General features: G+C 35.1%; 1 protein-coding gene across 2 annotated transcripts in view; it reads left to right on the forward strand.

Moving 5' to 3' along the window:
• Positions 1 to 14,696, forward strand: part of agmo (alkylglycerol monooxygenase) — a 42,337-nt gene that overhangs the window by 4,751 nt on the left and 22,890 nt on the right. Inside the window, exons 1-3 of one of the 2 annotated variants that reach the window (XM_047820870.1) lie at positions 1,413 to 1,502; positions 2,826 to 2,956; positions 3,818 to 3,969. In XM_047820870.1, coding sequence (XP_047676826.1) covers positions 2,847 to 2,956; positions 3,818 to 3,969 — 262 coding nt within the window. In that variant the 5' untranslated portion in view covers positions 1,413 to 1,502; positions 2,826 to 2,846. Of the gene's footprint in view, positions 1 to 1,412; positions 1,503 to 2,825; positions 2,957 to 3,817; positions 3,970 to 14,696 lie in introns of those variants that run through there. The other variant, XM_047820869.1, reaches the window with a different exon arrangement.

Raw genomic sequence — 14,696 nt, forward strand, 5'->3', positions numbered from 1 at the left:
GAGTGGTAAATCCTGCCCTGGAGTGTTTTTATACACACAGAAAGCCACGTTTGCAATTCTATCTTTGTGGGGGTATTTCTATTCACATATACATGAACCTAATCATAACTCAGTAAACAAAAAAGGCACTTTCAGGTTTTTTTTATTAAAGAAATGTTCGTTTGGGTTTTACATTATTTAAAAAGCTCACATATTCTTTTTATTATAGGGGCAATTGGTCCCCTTAAAGAGACTTAAACATGGGCACACATGTTCAACATAAGAAAACAGTAAGAACAATATAGGCTGTATCTGCTGTACCTTACTGTGTGTGTTTGTGTGTGTGTGTGTGTGTGTGTGTGTGTGTGTGTGTGTGTGTGTGTGTGTGTGTGTGTGTGTGTGTGTGTGTCTGCGTGTGTAAGCGCATATGTCTCACATTCCACACCTCGAAGGGGGACCTGACACGTCTTTCTGAGTTGAGCCAGTTCGTTCTCAGCACATCTAACTGTACAGCATTATAAAGAAAGATGTGGAACGTACTATTCATGCTGACAGCTGCTTAAAGAAATGAAAAACCATAATTGCTGTTTCAATTGATTAAACTCACAACTTTAGATATTTATATATATATATATATATATATATATATATATATATATATATATATATATATATATATAAAAATAAGAGTATATAAGAGTATAGATATGTGTGTGTGTGTGTGTGTGTGTGTGTGTGTGTGTGTGTGTGTGTGAAGAAACTACATTCATTAAATTCATTAAACTTAAGGAGATTACTATATTTACTGACATATTATTTACGTTTAAAAGTACACTGTGGAATATCAAGTGCACTTAAATCCCATAATGCACAGCAGGCTTTAGTGAACATTAGGGAATATAGTACTCACTCACTCAATGCCACTTTATCTCTATCTGGAGTTTAACCTGAAGTGGGTGTGGCCTAAGAGACCTTTGGTCCTACCCAGATACCATGTGACTCTTTTTCAAAGCTTTCCAAAAACAAACACACCCTACATCCAGTTTCTATTTATATGTATAGATATCGATTATCTATCTATTCCTCCTATTCTGTGTGCTTAGTAAATATTATCTGTTGAGCCCCAATAAAGGATTTGAATTCATTTACATTTCTAAAGGAATAAGAAACAAGAAAAGAGAGTGTTGTTTTAAATACAGGACTGTTCTTTAGAAATGAGTACTCACTGATTCTGTAATGACACTGGGCTCCAAAAGTCTAAATCCATTGTTATTCTAGGGAAACAGCTCAGAACATTGACATCAAAACATCAGGGGTGTGTTGACGGCTTGGAAAATATCTAAAAATCAGCCCTATCTAAATGTCATTCTCAATTTCAATACTCACTCTGAAATTACTGAGGCATTGCATCACTAGTTGTGTGTCAACAGTTACACAAGAACAAAAGCTCTGACAAACTACTCATCATTATCATCAATCCTCACATACAAGGAAAGTGACTACTGGCTTACACTAATAATTGAGTGAGTATTAGAAGAGTATTATTAGAGTATTAGAGTAGTGAAAAGGATTGGCTTTATTTATAAGCGTGTGTGTGTGTGTGTGTGTGTGTGTGTGTGTGTGTGTGTGTGTGTGTGTGTGTGTGTGTGTGTGTGTGCGCGCATATAAAGGTATACAGTATACTGACATTTTCAGACCTTAGGATTAGTGAGGGACATAAAAGCACTGCTTGGACATTTCTTTTCACAGTATGGAGTATCTCCAAAAGTAAAACATTATTAGAAATTTTTATTTTTATTTATTTATTATTTTATTTTATTTATTTTATATTTTTCTCTTGCATGATGTCCAACCGGTCCATCATTTATATTGTTGCAGATATATTTCATTTGAAATTTCATGCTCATTACAGTTTAAGTAATATTAATATTAAATAACAGTAATAGTGTTATAGTAATAGTATAATAATAATATAAATAATTCTATTTGCTGTACACGTTCTTTGGTAACTTTCACCAAAGCAATACCGTCTATATTGTGCTCTCTTGCAAGTTTGTTTGGCTTTCTTTACTTATCTGCGCTTCTTGTTCCGGATAGCTTTTGGTTGAAAATTAGCCGTGTAAACCTGTATCTATTTTAGCTTATTTAACAGGTAGGTACTTTTCATTGTTTCTTGATTAATATACATAAATTAGACAAGGAAACATCTACCACATAAATATATGTAGATGGTAAAGTCTGTTAATGTGTTGAAGTATTGTGAGATTGAATGAGCTGTAGCATGAAAAGATGTCGTGCTCAGAGGAAACATGTGTTAGCACTTTCCAGATTAATAGCGGTTGTGCAACAAAGGAAAACTAGCCAGTGGACAGGAATGGACAAAGACTATACTGGGAGATAATGAGCTAAAAATAAAGAGTTAGCACACAGATGCATGACTTATTGGTGTTCATTTTTGTTAATACTGCTTGCAATTATGAAATATGAGCATAAATATTGGGTCTGCTTATGCTTTAATTTACCCCATAACCCTGTTTAGATTAAAAATCTTTTTTGTGCTAATATTTTAAAAATTAAAAATCTTTTTTGTGCTAATATTTTGATTTAAGGCACATTTTTTATTTTTAAAATGTCACTAATCAATTTAATTTTATTTGTATAGCAATTATAATTTTTTTTAACAATGGGCATTGTCACAAAGCAGCTTCAAAACTTCAACTCATTACTTCAACCTATTAAACTAAAACTTCAGCCTATTACTCTTAATGTTGGAATATCTTAGAGAGAAGATCTCTTTAGAATAGCAAACCATTAAAATGACAATTCCTGATGGTTGTGTTGTTTAGGCCACTCCATTCTTTGTTGGAATGATCTTGTTGGAGGTTTTGCTGGGTTGGCTGAAGACCGGGGACCTTCCTATCAAAATTAATGATGGGACCACATCTCTGTCAGCAGGCATGATGTCACAAATGCCCCAGTGAGTTAGTCCCACTGCTTTAGCTTTGATTTTATGCTCTGTATTACTCAGTGAGTGATTTTTCTATTTAATGATGAAATTCTTTAATAATAATAAAAAACTTTATTTATAAATCATGTTTCATTCATGTATTCATGCACTGTATATTGAGTAAGCCTATTTAATGGTGTAAGTCATGTAATTGATTTCAGTGGATACAATTTTAAAAAATGAAGTGAAAATATAGAAACAAAAATATGCACAAGAAAATAAAACTTGGATTAAACTCAGAAGAGTTAAAGTAAAAATCTAAAAAAAAAAAATAAAGTTCAAAAATAAAGCACAAATCAATACAGTATAATACATGTATTTGTGTAAAAAAAAAAAAAAAAAAATTATTATTCTATGGAATAAACACTTTTCAGACAAAAAAGACTGTGAGGTTTTATGCCTTTTATACCAACAAATGCAGTTTAAAGTGAGACAATTAAACTTCCCAGAAGAACTGTATTAGATCCCCTAAGATGCTTAGAAAAGCATCAAGTCTCCTGCATTTCATTTATAAAGGCAAAGTAACACCTAATAATCCCATTTAGTTTCCTGCTGTTTCCTGCTTTTTATAGTAGTTTTTGTTTTAAGCATCAAACATTTAATTGGATTTTTCTTTATTAAAAAACACAAATAAGGCAATTTTTAGATAATGAAATAAAAATAAATTGAACTTCTAATTGTTAGATCAGAAGAAGTATTTTATTTACATTTACATTACAAGTGTAAGAGCTTGCTTAATGCATGGCAGTGATAACATGGTGTCTGTATTTTTTGTTGAAAACTTCCTACCAACTAATCTTTGTGTCAATTGTATAATTGTCTTAATCTCAGGCTCTTTGTGAGAAGTTTGGAGGTTTCCAGTTACATATATATTTGGAACAACTTCCACATATTGGAGTTACCTTGGGACTCAGCTTGGACTTGGTGGCTAGCGTTCCTAGGTGTGGACTTCGGATACTACTGGCTTCATCGATGTAGTCATGGTACGTCATGCAAATAAAAGCCATACATTAAAAAGTAAAGCCAGAGGATTATATTTGTCTCATTTGAAAATGAAAAAATGTGCATATTAAAGTGCACTCATATGCAGCTTATTGTGTTGGGGCTCATATATCATATAAAAGGTTCTACCAGTCGCTTCTTATGCTTTATTTAGACACATTGAAATTTTAAAAGTCTTAAAATTAGTATTACATGTAAATTATATATCTGCAAATGTTATGCAATGTCATGTACAAAATATACTTGAAGAATTTCTGTCCTTTATGCTTTGTAGTATGTTCAAGGATTCACGTTTATAGAATTATTAAAAGAATTATTCACTGGAATGAATGGCAAAATTTCATACTCAAGAAAATAAAAAGCCTATGTGAAATAATAATAAAAAAAAAGTAGCTATAGTATGTCATACTAGAGAACAATTAGAGGAACTAAGTCCAGGAAATGACTTCAGGAACGTTAAGGAATGGTAAGGATATTAGGTGTTAGCCGTTACAAATCCATGCAAACCATTGTCTATAAATCCGTCACTTCAAAACTCATCTATAGATCTATTTTTATCACTACAATGTTTTTTGGACATTTCCTTCAAGCATATGTGATCTAGTCTTAACGGTATGCTTAAGCGGAAAACACTCCTTTAAGTCGCCTGCAAAACAAGCAGGCAGCTGCATTCCTGAGCCAATACTGCTGGCCATTACAACATTTCTGTTAAAGATAAATATAACCATTATGTCAAAGGCAAGCTTACCGGCCTCATTTCTTACCGCTGTAGCTAATAGTGGTCATTGGTCTTTCTTGCGAGGGTTAAGTGCATGTTTATGTAACCTCAATTTAGTCTAGTTCGCATTTAATTCGAATAGCACACCAGTACATTATTAAAATCATGTCTCTCCAGACGTCACTGAGATGGAGTGGAGTGATGAGGTGCTTGTGGTTGTCATGTTATGTTTTCCATTGTCCAGAGTGCATGATGGTAAATTAGGATATGCCATTTATATCAGCGGTCTCCTGTCTCCAATTTGTACAATTTTTGAAGTTGAAGGAAATTATTTGTCTGGCTTTCCTGTTCCATCATCATTCTTGAATATCACAGGATTGGACATAACTTCTACTAAAGACGTAAAGGCCTTTTATCTGTTTAATATCAGTGCAGTGGATTATTTATAGACTATTGACTATAGTGTAAGTGCATTAAAGCCACATGTTCACAATAATGCAGATGCAGATGGGAGGTTACTGTATATGATGAAGTGTATGATAAACTCCACTTATTACCCCAATGCTTTCTTATTAAGAAAAACATTGCACTAGTGTAATATTGATTCAGGGAAAGGGAGCATTATTTTGTGAATGGTCGGGGTGTAATTTTAAGCCACCAATTCAATAGACACAAGCGTATGCCAAGTTTGCTAAAATCGAATCCTGTGAGTGTAGCTTTGCTATTTTCTGACTTTGACACAAATGGCTTCAAACTGGTTTTCATACTCAATTTAGCCTCCAGTGGAGCATGGGAATATTTATCTAAAATCCTATTCATTTTGCACATGCAGGCAATAAATCTTTATTTTGAGCAAAGCAACAGACAAAAGGCAAAAATATGACTATCATAAAACCACCCAGACCCCAATTAGTGCCATTGTGAAATATGAAGACTTATTTTATTTATTTTAATGGGAATTTCATTTTTTCCCCTTCATGTAAAACACTTAAAAGTAGCCCTTATTTGTTTGGAAATGGAAAAGAAGTAAGGCAGTGCTTTTAAGTGAAACCCTTTCTTTTCTGATGCCATCAGTATTGAGAAGACATTACTGTAATATGAGCAATAGTCTAGGTTTATAGTCAAGCTCAGTATGTCCTACATCCTTTCTGAAAATCAGTTCAAACTGATAGAATATTGTTTAGGTGCGAACCGTGTACTGTTTTACATAATGGGTCGAGTGGGTTCAGCTCTCTGTATATAAGGTGTAGATTATAAGGAATCCATTTTATTCTATTTTTTTATAGAAACTACTGTAATTAATGTAGGGATCTTGTAATCAGTGATGAGGTTGTGTAATATAGCCAGACCAAAGTGGGTTAATACCCCAGGAAGTTGCCAAAGTTTACAACTTATATAAATGAAATCACAACGTGATTCAAATACAGTTATATTTTATTTTGCGAAATGTTAGTTCTTGTTATCACTTAAGTTATAGAAGCTTTAAACAGGTGGTTTTGCTTCATTTAGAAATCAGTAAAACAAATTCATGTTACTGAGAAACTGCAAAAAACCTTTGAAGACTTTCCAGAGTCTGAAACGTTACAGCTTTACTTTTGACTCTTACAAATCACTGAAACTGTAGAAACCTCCAAAATAAATAAATTAATAAATAAATCTTTAACAATTTAACAGTTACACACATTTAAATGTACTGCATCTTTTATACGGGCTCCTGTTTAAGTAGTTACTACAGAAAAGATATTCTATAGTAATATATTCAAATGAGAGCATTAATGCTGCTGTTATAGAAAATTAATCAACACCATCTGACTAATCAGAATCGGGAATTCCACAGCACTGCGGTATAAACAATATTAATATAAAAGTCAATGATCAGTCAAAATGTCAGTATGTTTGTTGCATTTTCTATTTGTAGCTTTGGAATATATGACAAGTCAATAAGTCATCTGCCTTATTTTCCATCTGTTACATGATTTTCCAACTGCTCTCGGTGTATATTCCAAATGTTCCAGTTATTGGTGCTTTCTTTGTCGTCTTCCTCTGGAGCAGATCTGAGTCGTACAATGCAGCTGCGTGACTGTCTGACCCATACACACTCTCTGGTCTGACCACACACTGCTAGTCTTGAGCAATATGCAGGACAAACATGGTTTATAGCTCTGCCGGGAATCTTGTCAATGTTTTGTTGCATTTGAGGTTTGATTTGGTGGTTTGTTTTTTGTTTAATTTCAGAATAAGAACCAATTTAAATTTGCTGTCAGAAAGTCTCAGGGCCCCTAACCTGTATGGCATTTATTCTGGATTTGGTCAGGAAGAATTCAAATGGAGTTAAGTATGACTTGATCGTAGCCGTGCTGTTTCTGGTTGTTTTCTCTCTTATACACCCTGACATGGACCAGCTCTGCTTTTTGCCTGCTTCTATTTCCAGAAAGTTCTCTGGAGACCTCGGCATGACGACCTGTCCACAAGCAGCCATGAAAAGGAAAGCCATTGTAGTCTCTTTCATTTCAATAGTGTAGATAATCAGAGGAAAATAAAAGTGGAGGAGAAAGGAGAAAATACTTCTATTCAGGTTCTACATAGACACTTTTCTTATGTCTTCTTCAAGGCTTACTGAAAATCAGTAGATGGTTTGTAGGACCAACCAAGGTTTACATTATCTTAATCTGGCATCTTAAATCTTTGAACCAAAGTTAATGGTTTGTGTATTAGTATATGTGTCTTGTCACCACACCTTGATTTGCTTAACCACACCAACAAAAAAAAATGCACTTTCCATTGTCCAGGGGCATTGTCATGCTGTGCACAAACCATGGGCCATAAAAACAGGATTTATAGTCTGCATTTGAAGAATTCTGGGGTCCAGCAGAGAGCCCTGACCTCAATCCCACTATTCACCATTAGGATGAACTAAAACTCTAAGCCTATGTCATTTTTTCTTTTCTGACATCAGTGCCCAAGCTCTTGTGTTTGAATGTGGGACACAAATCCCAATAGCCACAGTCCAAAACTAGTGCAACGCCTTCCTGAACAATTGTCGCTTTAATAGCAGCAAAGCAGCAACAAGTCAATATTAATGCCCATGGTTTTGGAATGGAATGTTCAATACTCAGGGGACACATACGTTTGTCTGTATAGAGTATGAGCAGGGCAATTTACCATATAATAACAGTGTATTTACAAGCGTTATGTAAGAGTCATGTAAAAGAGTTATGATGTATATTATTCACACAGAATTCTTTATCTGGTGTTTCTTATCACATGCCTTATTTGCGTTTGTCATACAATTTGTTATACAAATGAGCTTAAGCTTTTTTTGTTATTTAAAAAAGCATGCTTTCTTTTCAGGTTGTTACTGATAAGTACTGATAGGTTAAGTTTACTATCAGAGAGCATCATTCTGTTATTAACCCACAATGATTACATCACAATGTCCAATGTTCATTAACATTTGTCTGTTCAGCTAAGAGATGGTGGTTAAACACTCTTTATCTAACAAGTAAAATGTTTGTGTTTTTTCAACAAGTACAAATACTTGACTTATTTCTTGTTATTCAACCATATATTTCTAGGCATATTTCTTTTACAAATGCCGGAAATGTTTGATTAAAATCTTGCTCCAAAAGATAACACTCTGTACTTTTGAGTGTGTGGAGATTTTCCCTAGCTGACACGGCGGTGACAGCGATCCGTTAGTGACTGCAGACAGCAGCAATCACTAGGACAAACAGATCACGTCAGTGGCACAGTGGGGCGTCCCAGAGGCCAGCAGGTCTGGATGTTATTGTTTTTAGAAGGAATCCTCGTGGTAGAAGGTGGCGGGGGTTAACCCTAGGTGACAGGGGCTTCATAAATCTTCTGTCGCCACTGGAAGTCCCCATGCACTCAGGTTGGAGGGCGTACAAAAGAATTGAGCCGGTCAGGATGTGGAGTCTGGGCTTTGGACAAGTAAGGTGTACCTCTGGGACACTGAAATAATATCAACAATCAGCCACTATGCTGCATGAATTTCAGTGTGTGTGTGTGTATGTATCTGTGTGAAACCTAGGCCAGTACAGTCTATGGGATGTATCTTGCTGTGTTGGAGGTTTAATATCTCTGGAGACATTGCTGATAATTCTGCTGGAGGTTGACATGTAAATCTACAGTTATTTTTAACCAGAGACCTTGGTGAGGTTGTCCAGATCCCTGCCTCAGTGTTTGCTTCATAACCTGGCTAGGTTATGTGATAGAAAATGCTTTTTATTTTTTATTTCTATATACAGCTGACTAGAAGCTATAATTTGAACAAATTTGCATAAATTTCAAAGGAAGATCTTTCCCTAAGTAGCAGTCTATGGGGTCCAGTCACCTTTTACTCATGACTGTTAACATGGAGAATAATCATCAGGAAAAATGACCTAGGATTTCACAGAAAGTTGCATGAACTTGACCTCGCTCTGCATGGATGATCATACTGTAGACGTAACCAGCTGCTGCTCAACCAGTTTGAGTAAATTTTGAGCTAATTGGCTTGTGGAGGCAAAATTTTTTGCAACTCTCAACATGCTTTGATGATTATTCAGATTCTGAGTAGTTTGATGAGCCAGTATATAAAACGATATGTAATACAGTAAAAGAATACTGGAATAAACAATTATGTCCAAGCAACTTTGGTGCTTGGACCCCTAAATAATTTGGGAAAAGATAATGTTAGGAAATTATATTGAGTATTATTTCGAGGTCTACAGCTGCAGAAAATAAGGTTATTTACACTTCACCGTACGACTCAGGATATCAGGAGTACCTTGTGATCATCAGGCTTGATATGTTTTGTATGGAAAGCAAAATATAAGTATTAGTAATAAATTGTTTGTTCTATTTGCTGGTGCTTGAGCAGCAGGTTTTGATTCCTGGGCAGGGAACCATCCCAACCACTGAGGGGTTAACTCTCAGTGGCGGTCATAAGCAAGGATAAAATAGGAAGGTTGCGTCAGGAAGGGATACCGGTGAGGAAAAAATGCCACACTCAGATATGTAGATGATCTGCTGTGGTGACCCAGAACAGGGAGCAGCCAAAGGACGACAACAACAACGACATGAAATGTTCTTCCTAATAACACATAATTTTTGGTAATTTTTGCAAATCTTTTAAAACCAAAAAAAAAAAAATAAAAAAAAAGACGACAGCGACTATTTATTTCATATTCAATTGGCATAGCTGCTTGGAAAAAAAAAGAAAATCTCAACACACTTTTCAGTTTATGGCTTGGAAAATATTAAATTTGAAAGATACTTGATCCTGCTCCATAGTTGAAGTATGTGTAAGAAACATGATAACCAACTCCTTGTCCTTCTCAGTATTGTGTTTTTAGTCATAAGCAAGCTTTCAGCGATTTCACTGACAGCTCCTGCCTAGGACACAGGATATCACTGTAGTGCACATGAAGCCTGAAGGCTACCAATTGAAACTACTTAAAATAATCCCGCAACACAAATCTCTGTAGGTAGGCCCTTTACCTTATTGTGTGTATGCTGGCAGTTTGAAATTTATCACACCTTTAAAATCTTCCTCAACTTCCAGAGGGTTCGGCTTGTAAGTGGAGACAGTGTGAAGTATTGCGGTGACAGCCGAGGGATTGGCTGGTCCGCCCGCCTGTTTGTGTTGGCATTTCTTATTAGCACTCGGCCTGTCCTCTCCAGCTTGCCTTTCACAGCCCATTGGCAGTGTGAGTGACGTGGCATGCAGTCTCTTGCCACTCTGCAGCAAAGCGCCTCATTTAGTGCACCACTGCTGTGTAGGGTGGCGCTGTGGCAGACATGCTGGTGGTTTCTCACTGAAATCTCTCAGCGGGTGTTCTTTATGTGAAACAGAACAAATGGTCATGGGGAAATAGCAGGTTTTGGCTTCGTTTGTAAACCCTAAATGTTCTTCTTATTCAGACATGGAGGATAGTAATAAACTTGATGGCATGTTCACTGGTCTATCTGAATTATAATTATAGCAATAGTTTTATTTGTTTGTTTATTTGTTTGTACAACAATCTATCAAAATTGCAATAGTTCTTTATTTATTCTTTTTTTTCTCTCCATTTATAGTTACATTTAATTTTACAGAATGGTATAAGCGGGTGTTAATTCACTAGCCCTTAAGAAAAACTTCTTAATGTTTGTCATGTTTCCCATGTGGAATACATTTTCTGATAATTGAGGCTCCTTACATAAATGTTAAATAAATGTCTTCTCACAGAAAGCTTCACAGTTTCATTGTCTATACTTTATTGTTTTTTTGCTAATTAACACGTTTTAAATTTGTTTATAATTAGGCTTAGTTTAAGTGGAGCATGGATGATCGGTCCTGTGTCTCAGCTGTTACTACAGAGATGATATTGTATTAGAGCTAGTGTATTAATATAAGCCTATAGTTTGAACTATTGTAGCAGCTCCTCTTATAGAAAATTAATCAACACCTTTCAACCAATCACAGTAGAGAAATCACTTCGACAGAACTGTGTTATGAAACTTGTGAGTTTTCACCCAATAATACAGTCTGAGAAAGCTATCTCTGTGGTTGTTTCCTCTCTAGAATGGACTATTGAAATTCTCTGTATGTTGGGATTGATAAAAAAGCTCTGGCACGCTTGCAAAATATACAAAATGCTGCGGCCAGAATGATTAAGTCAGCCAAGAAAACGGACCATGTTACACCTTTATTGAGATCCTTGAATTGGCTGCCAGTCCAGTATAGAGTACACTACAAGATTATTGTTCTGGTTTTAAAAGCACTACATAATTTGGCACCACCATATCTTTCAGATTTATTGTCGGTATACACCCCGTCTAGGTCATTGAGATCATGGAAATCTCCTTGTGACTGCAAGAACAAATTATAAACAAAAAAGTGACAGAGCATTCTCGCGTGTTGGTCCTATACTATGGAATGACCGTCTGCCCTCCGTCAGATCGGCAAAGCCGCTGGTTGTGTTGAAGGCCTTGTTAAAAACCCATTTATTAGAGGTAGCATTGGGGGCAGTCTGAGATGGCTTGGCCTTTGTTTTTTTGCTAGTGATAGATTACTGTAGCTTTCTTTTGTTTTAATGTCTGCTTGTTTTTTATTTTTCTTATACTGTATTGTGGTTGTATGTAACTCTTAAATTAAGTGTTTTATACGACTGTTGGTTGAAGCACCTTTGTCTGTTGTATAATGTGTGCTATATAAATAATAAAATAAAGAAAGAATTAGAGATTGAGGAAGTTTCATCCAAGAAAAAACAAAGCAAGTAATTCTTTTTAAAATGAGAGATTAAAGCTGTCCTGGAATCAGTTAAACTGGCACTTAGGAAAACCCTCATAAATAATTTCATGCGTACGTAATGTAATAAGTCCTAAATAATTAATATATTCTATGTTTTTTCTTCTAATATATATGGAGAGATTATTATAGGGAATGCAAAGAAAACAAATCACTAAAAGCTAGCTTTAACGGTACTGTAAATGAGATAAAAGTCATAGAATATATAATAAAATGTGATAAAGCACAATAAAACACACTTTTATTTTTAAAACTTTACTGGGTAGAGCAAAACGTGTGACTATTGTGTACAAAAATTTTGCTGAGCAATGAAAAGTAATAATAATGAAGCTTAGTCTTTTGCCTACAGTATCTGACTGAATACAGGATTCACAGTTATTCTCAGACTGAAGAGAAGAGAATCAGACTGGAACGGTTTGGATGAGTTTATTATAGGCTTCTAGTAACATTGTGTAGAAAATGACAGAAGATTTCTCCTCTTCTGTAATCTTTCTCTCTTCTGGGTCACAATTTCAAGATTTACAGGCTTTAATGGCTTTCATCAGGATGCATTCACCTTTGATCCTTTGCATTTTAACATCAAACTTAAAAGACGCATGTTACATAAGCCTCAAATTAAGCATAATTAAGGGAATAGCACTGAGGAGTCAGCACTTTTCATTCAATACACCATTAGTAGCTCACAGGAACGGTAATGTTTGCAGTTTCAACCCATAAAACAGACCTGGCATCTTTAGCACCATTAGCTAAGCTATTTATACAGTATGGGGAACTGCTTTAATGTTAGCAGATACAGTAGGTAGTTAGCTCAGCTAATGTTACCTCTTTAGCTTTCCTTTACACCAAAACAGATTTAACTGAGGCAGCCATACAAATTTTCTGTTACACGGTAAATTGAAGATTACTAGTTAATTTACAATCTGTGTACAAGTTCTAGACTTTAATGTATGTATGGAAGTAAATTTATTTAAGTTCACATCCATATTCTTAGATGTTAAAGAAATATTGGCTTGGTTGTTTACGTGGAAGTAAATTCTAAGCGTACTAAAACAATTCCAAAAACTCAGTAAGTAGCTCTCATCTCAGCTATGATGTGAAGTTAATAAATGTGAAGTGGTGATGATTTTTCTGAAAAAAGAAAAAACTGCTTGTTTTTTGTTTTGTTTTGTTTTTCTTATACTGTATTGTGGTTGTATGTAACTCTTCAATTAAGTTTTTTATCCTTTATTTTTAATCCTTTATTTTTGGGTAGCTAGTTTGCTAGTGGCTTGTTTTTAATTGCAAAATATAGTGTACTGTTGCTATAGTTACCATGGAATCCAATAATATAACTGTAGTGATAAAATATATGATTGAATGTTTAAAAGCTGTTTTTTTTTTTTAGTAGACACATTTGATAGCATGCTACCCAATATTATATATATATATATATATATATATATATATATATATATATATATATATATATATATATATATATATTGGGTTAATCAGTAGTCAAGAATGCTGTATTTTGTAACCCAGTGGACAAGTTTGCTAGCTAAAATGGCAACATTATATTGTGTAAGTTAACAGAAACTTAGTGGTATATCATATTATGTGAAATGTGTATGAAGGTATGCTAGTCAGCTTTGTTATATTTCTTTAAACTAGCAGCCACATTTAAAGCAAGTTAGCTACCCTTTTGTAAACTAGCACATAATTAAAGCTAATTGGCTAGGTTGGAATTGGTATTGACATATTTGCTAAAAAAATAATGTACATTTCTAATATGAACTATATAATAATATGTGCAAATGATCTCTTTCTTACAAATAAAACACACCAGTTTTGTGAGGATAGAGTAAATTATACCCATGTGCACTTTTCAAGTTATACTTGAAAAAAATAAAAAATAAAAATCAATAAAAAAATGTTATACTTGCAAACTTTATATGTGCAAATCCAAGTATTTTTTATTGCAAAATATCACTTTGCACTTTCTGTGATTAGATTTGTATAGGTCCATTTAGAAAGTCATGCAGTGCTATGCAGCTTACGTGCTATGCGCTCACAGACATAGAGAAAAGAGACAGAGTAAATGTGCAGGCCTCAGTGCTCAGTTTTGGTGGGAAGCGCTTTTTTGTGGGATGGGTTCTCATCATTAAAGCGCTTCCCCTCTGAATACAGACTGCCAAACTATGCAGTGTCCAGGCGAGCCCCGCTCATAAGGACACGGATTGCAACGAGGCCTAGCTGTACACACTTCCTACCAGTGACAACCCGGCATCAATCTTCTTCTCTTTCACCCTGTGAGGGGAAACCGAGGACTCGAACACTATCAAACAATGGCTGGATTATTTGCCAGTGTGTACTTTTGTGATAGCACATTCATCTGACACATGACAGAAGCAGGAGGTGGAACGTATAATGTAATGGCTTTTGATTAGTCTGTCACTTTGTTAATGACTTGGCATGCTAGATGAGTGCAGCGAATATTCGTCAACATGACTAGGACCAGGTGTAATGATCATTCGGCATTTTAGAAGGAAATCAGTGCAATCAATCAAAACAGTCAACGCTGAAGACGGCGCCAACATTTTCACCAGCTGTTTCTTTCAAATCCACATTTCCCTTCCATATCATTTTAGAGAAACACACAGACACAAACATATGATCTTAACTTGAAGCGCCACATGTAGCCTTGACTAGAGGCC

Source organism: Tachysurus fulvidraco, chromosome 11 (genome assembly GCF_022655615.1).
Source record: "Tachysurus fulvidraco isolate hzauxx_2018 chromosome 11, HZAU_PFXX_2.0, whole genome shotgun sequence".
In the NCBI taxonomy this organism is placed as follows: domain Eukaryota; kingdom Metazoa; phylum Chordata; class Actinopteri; order Siluriformes; family Bagridae; genus Tachysurus; species Tachysurus fulvidraco.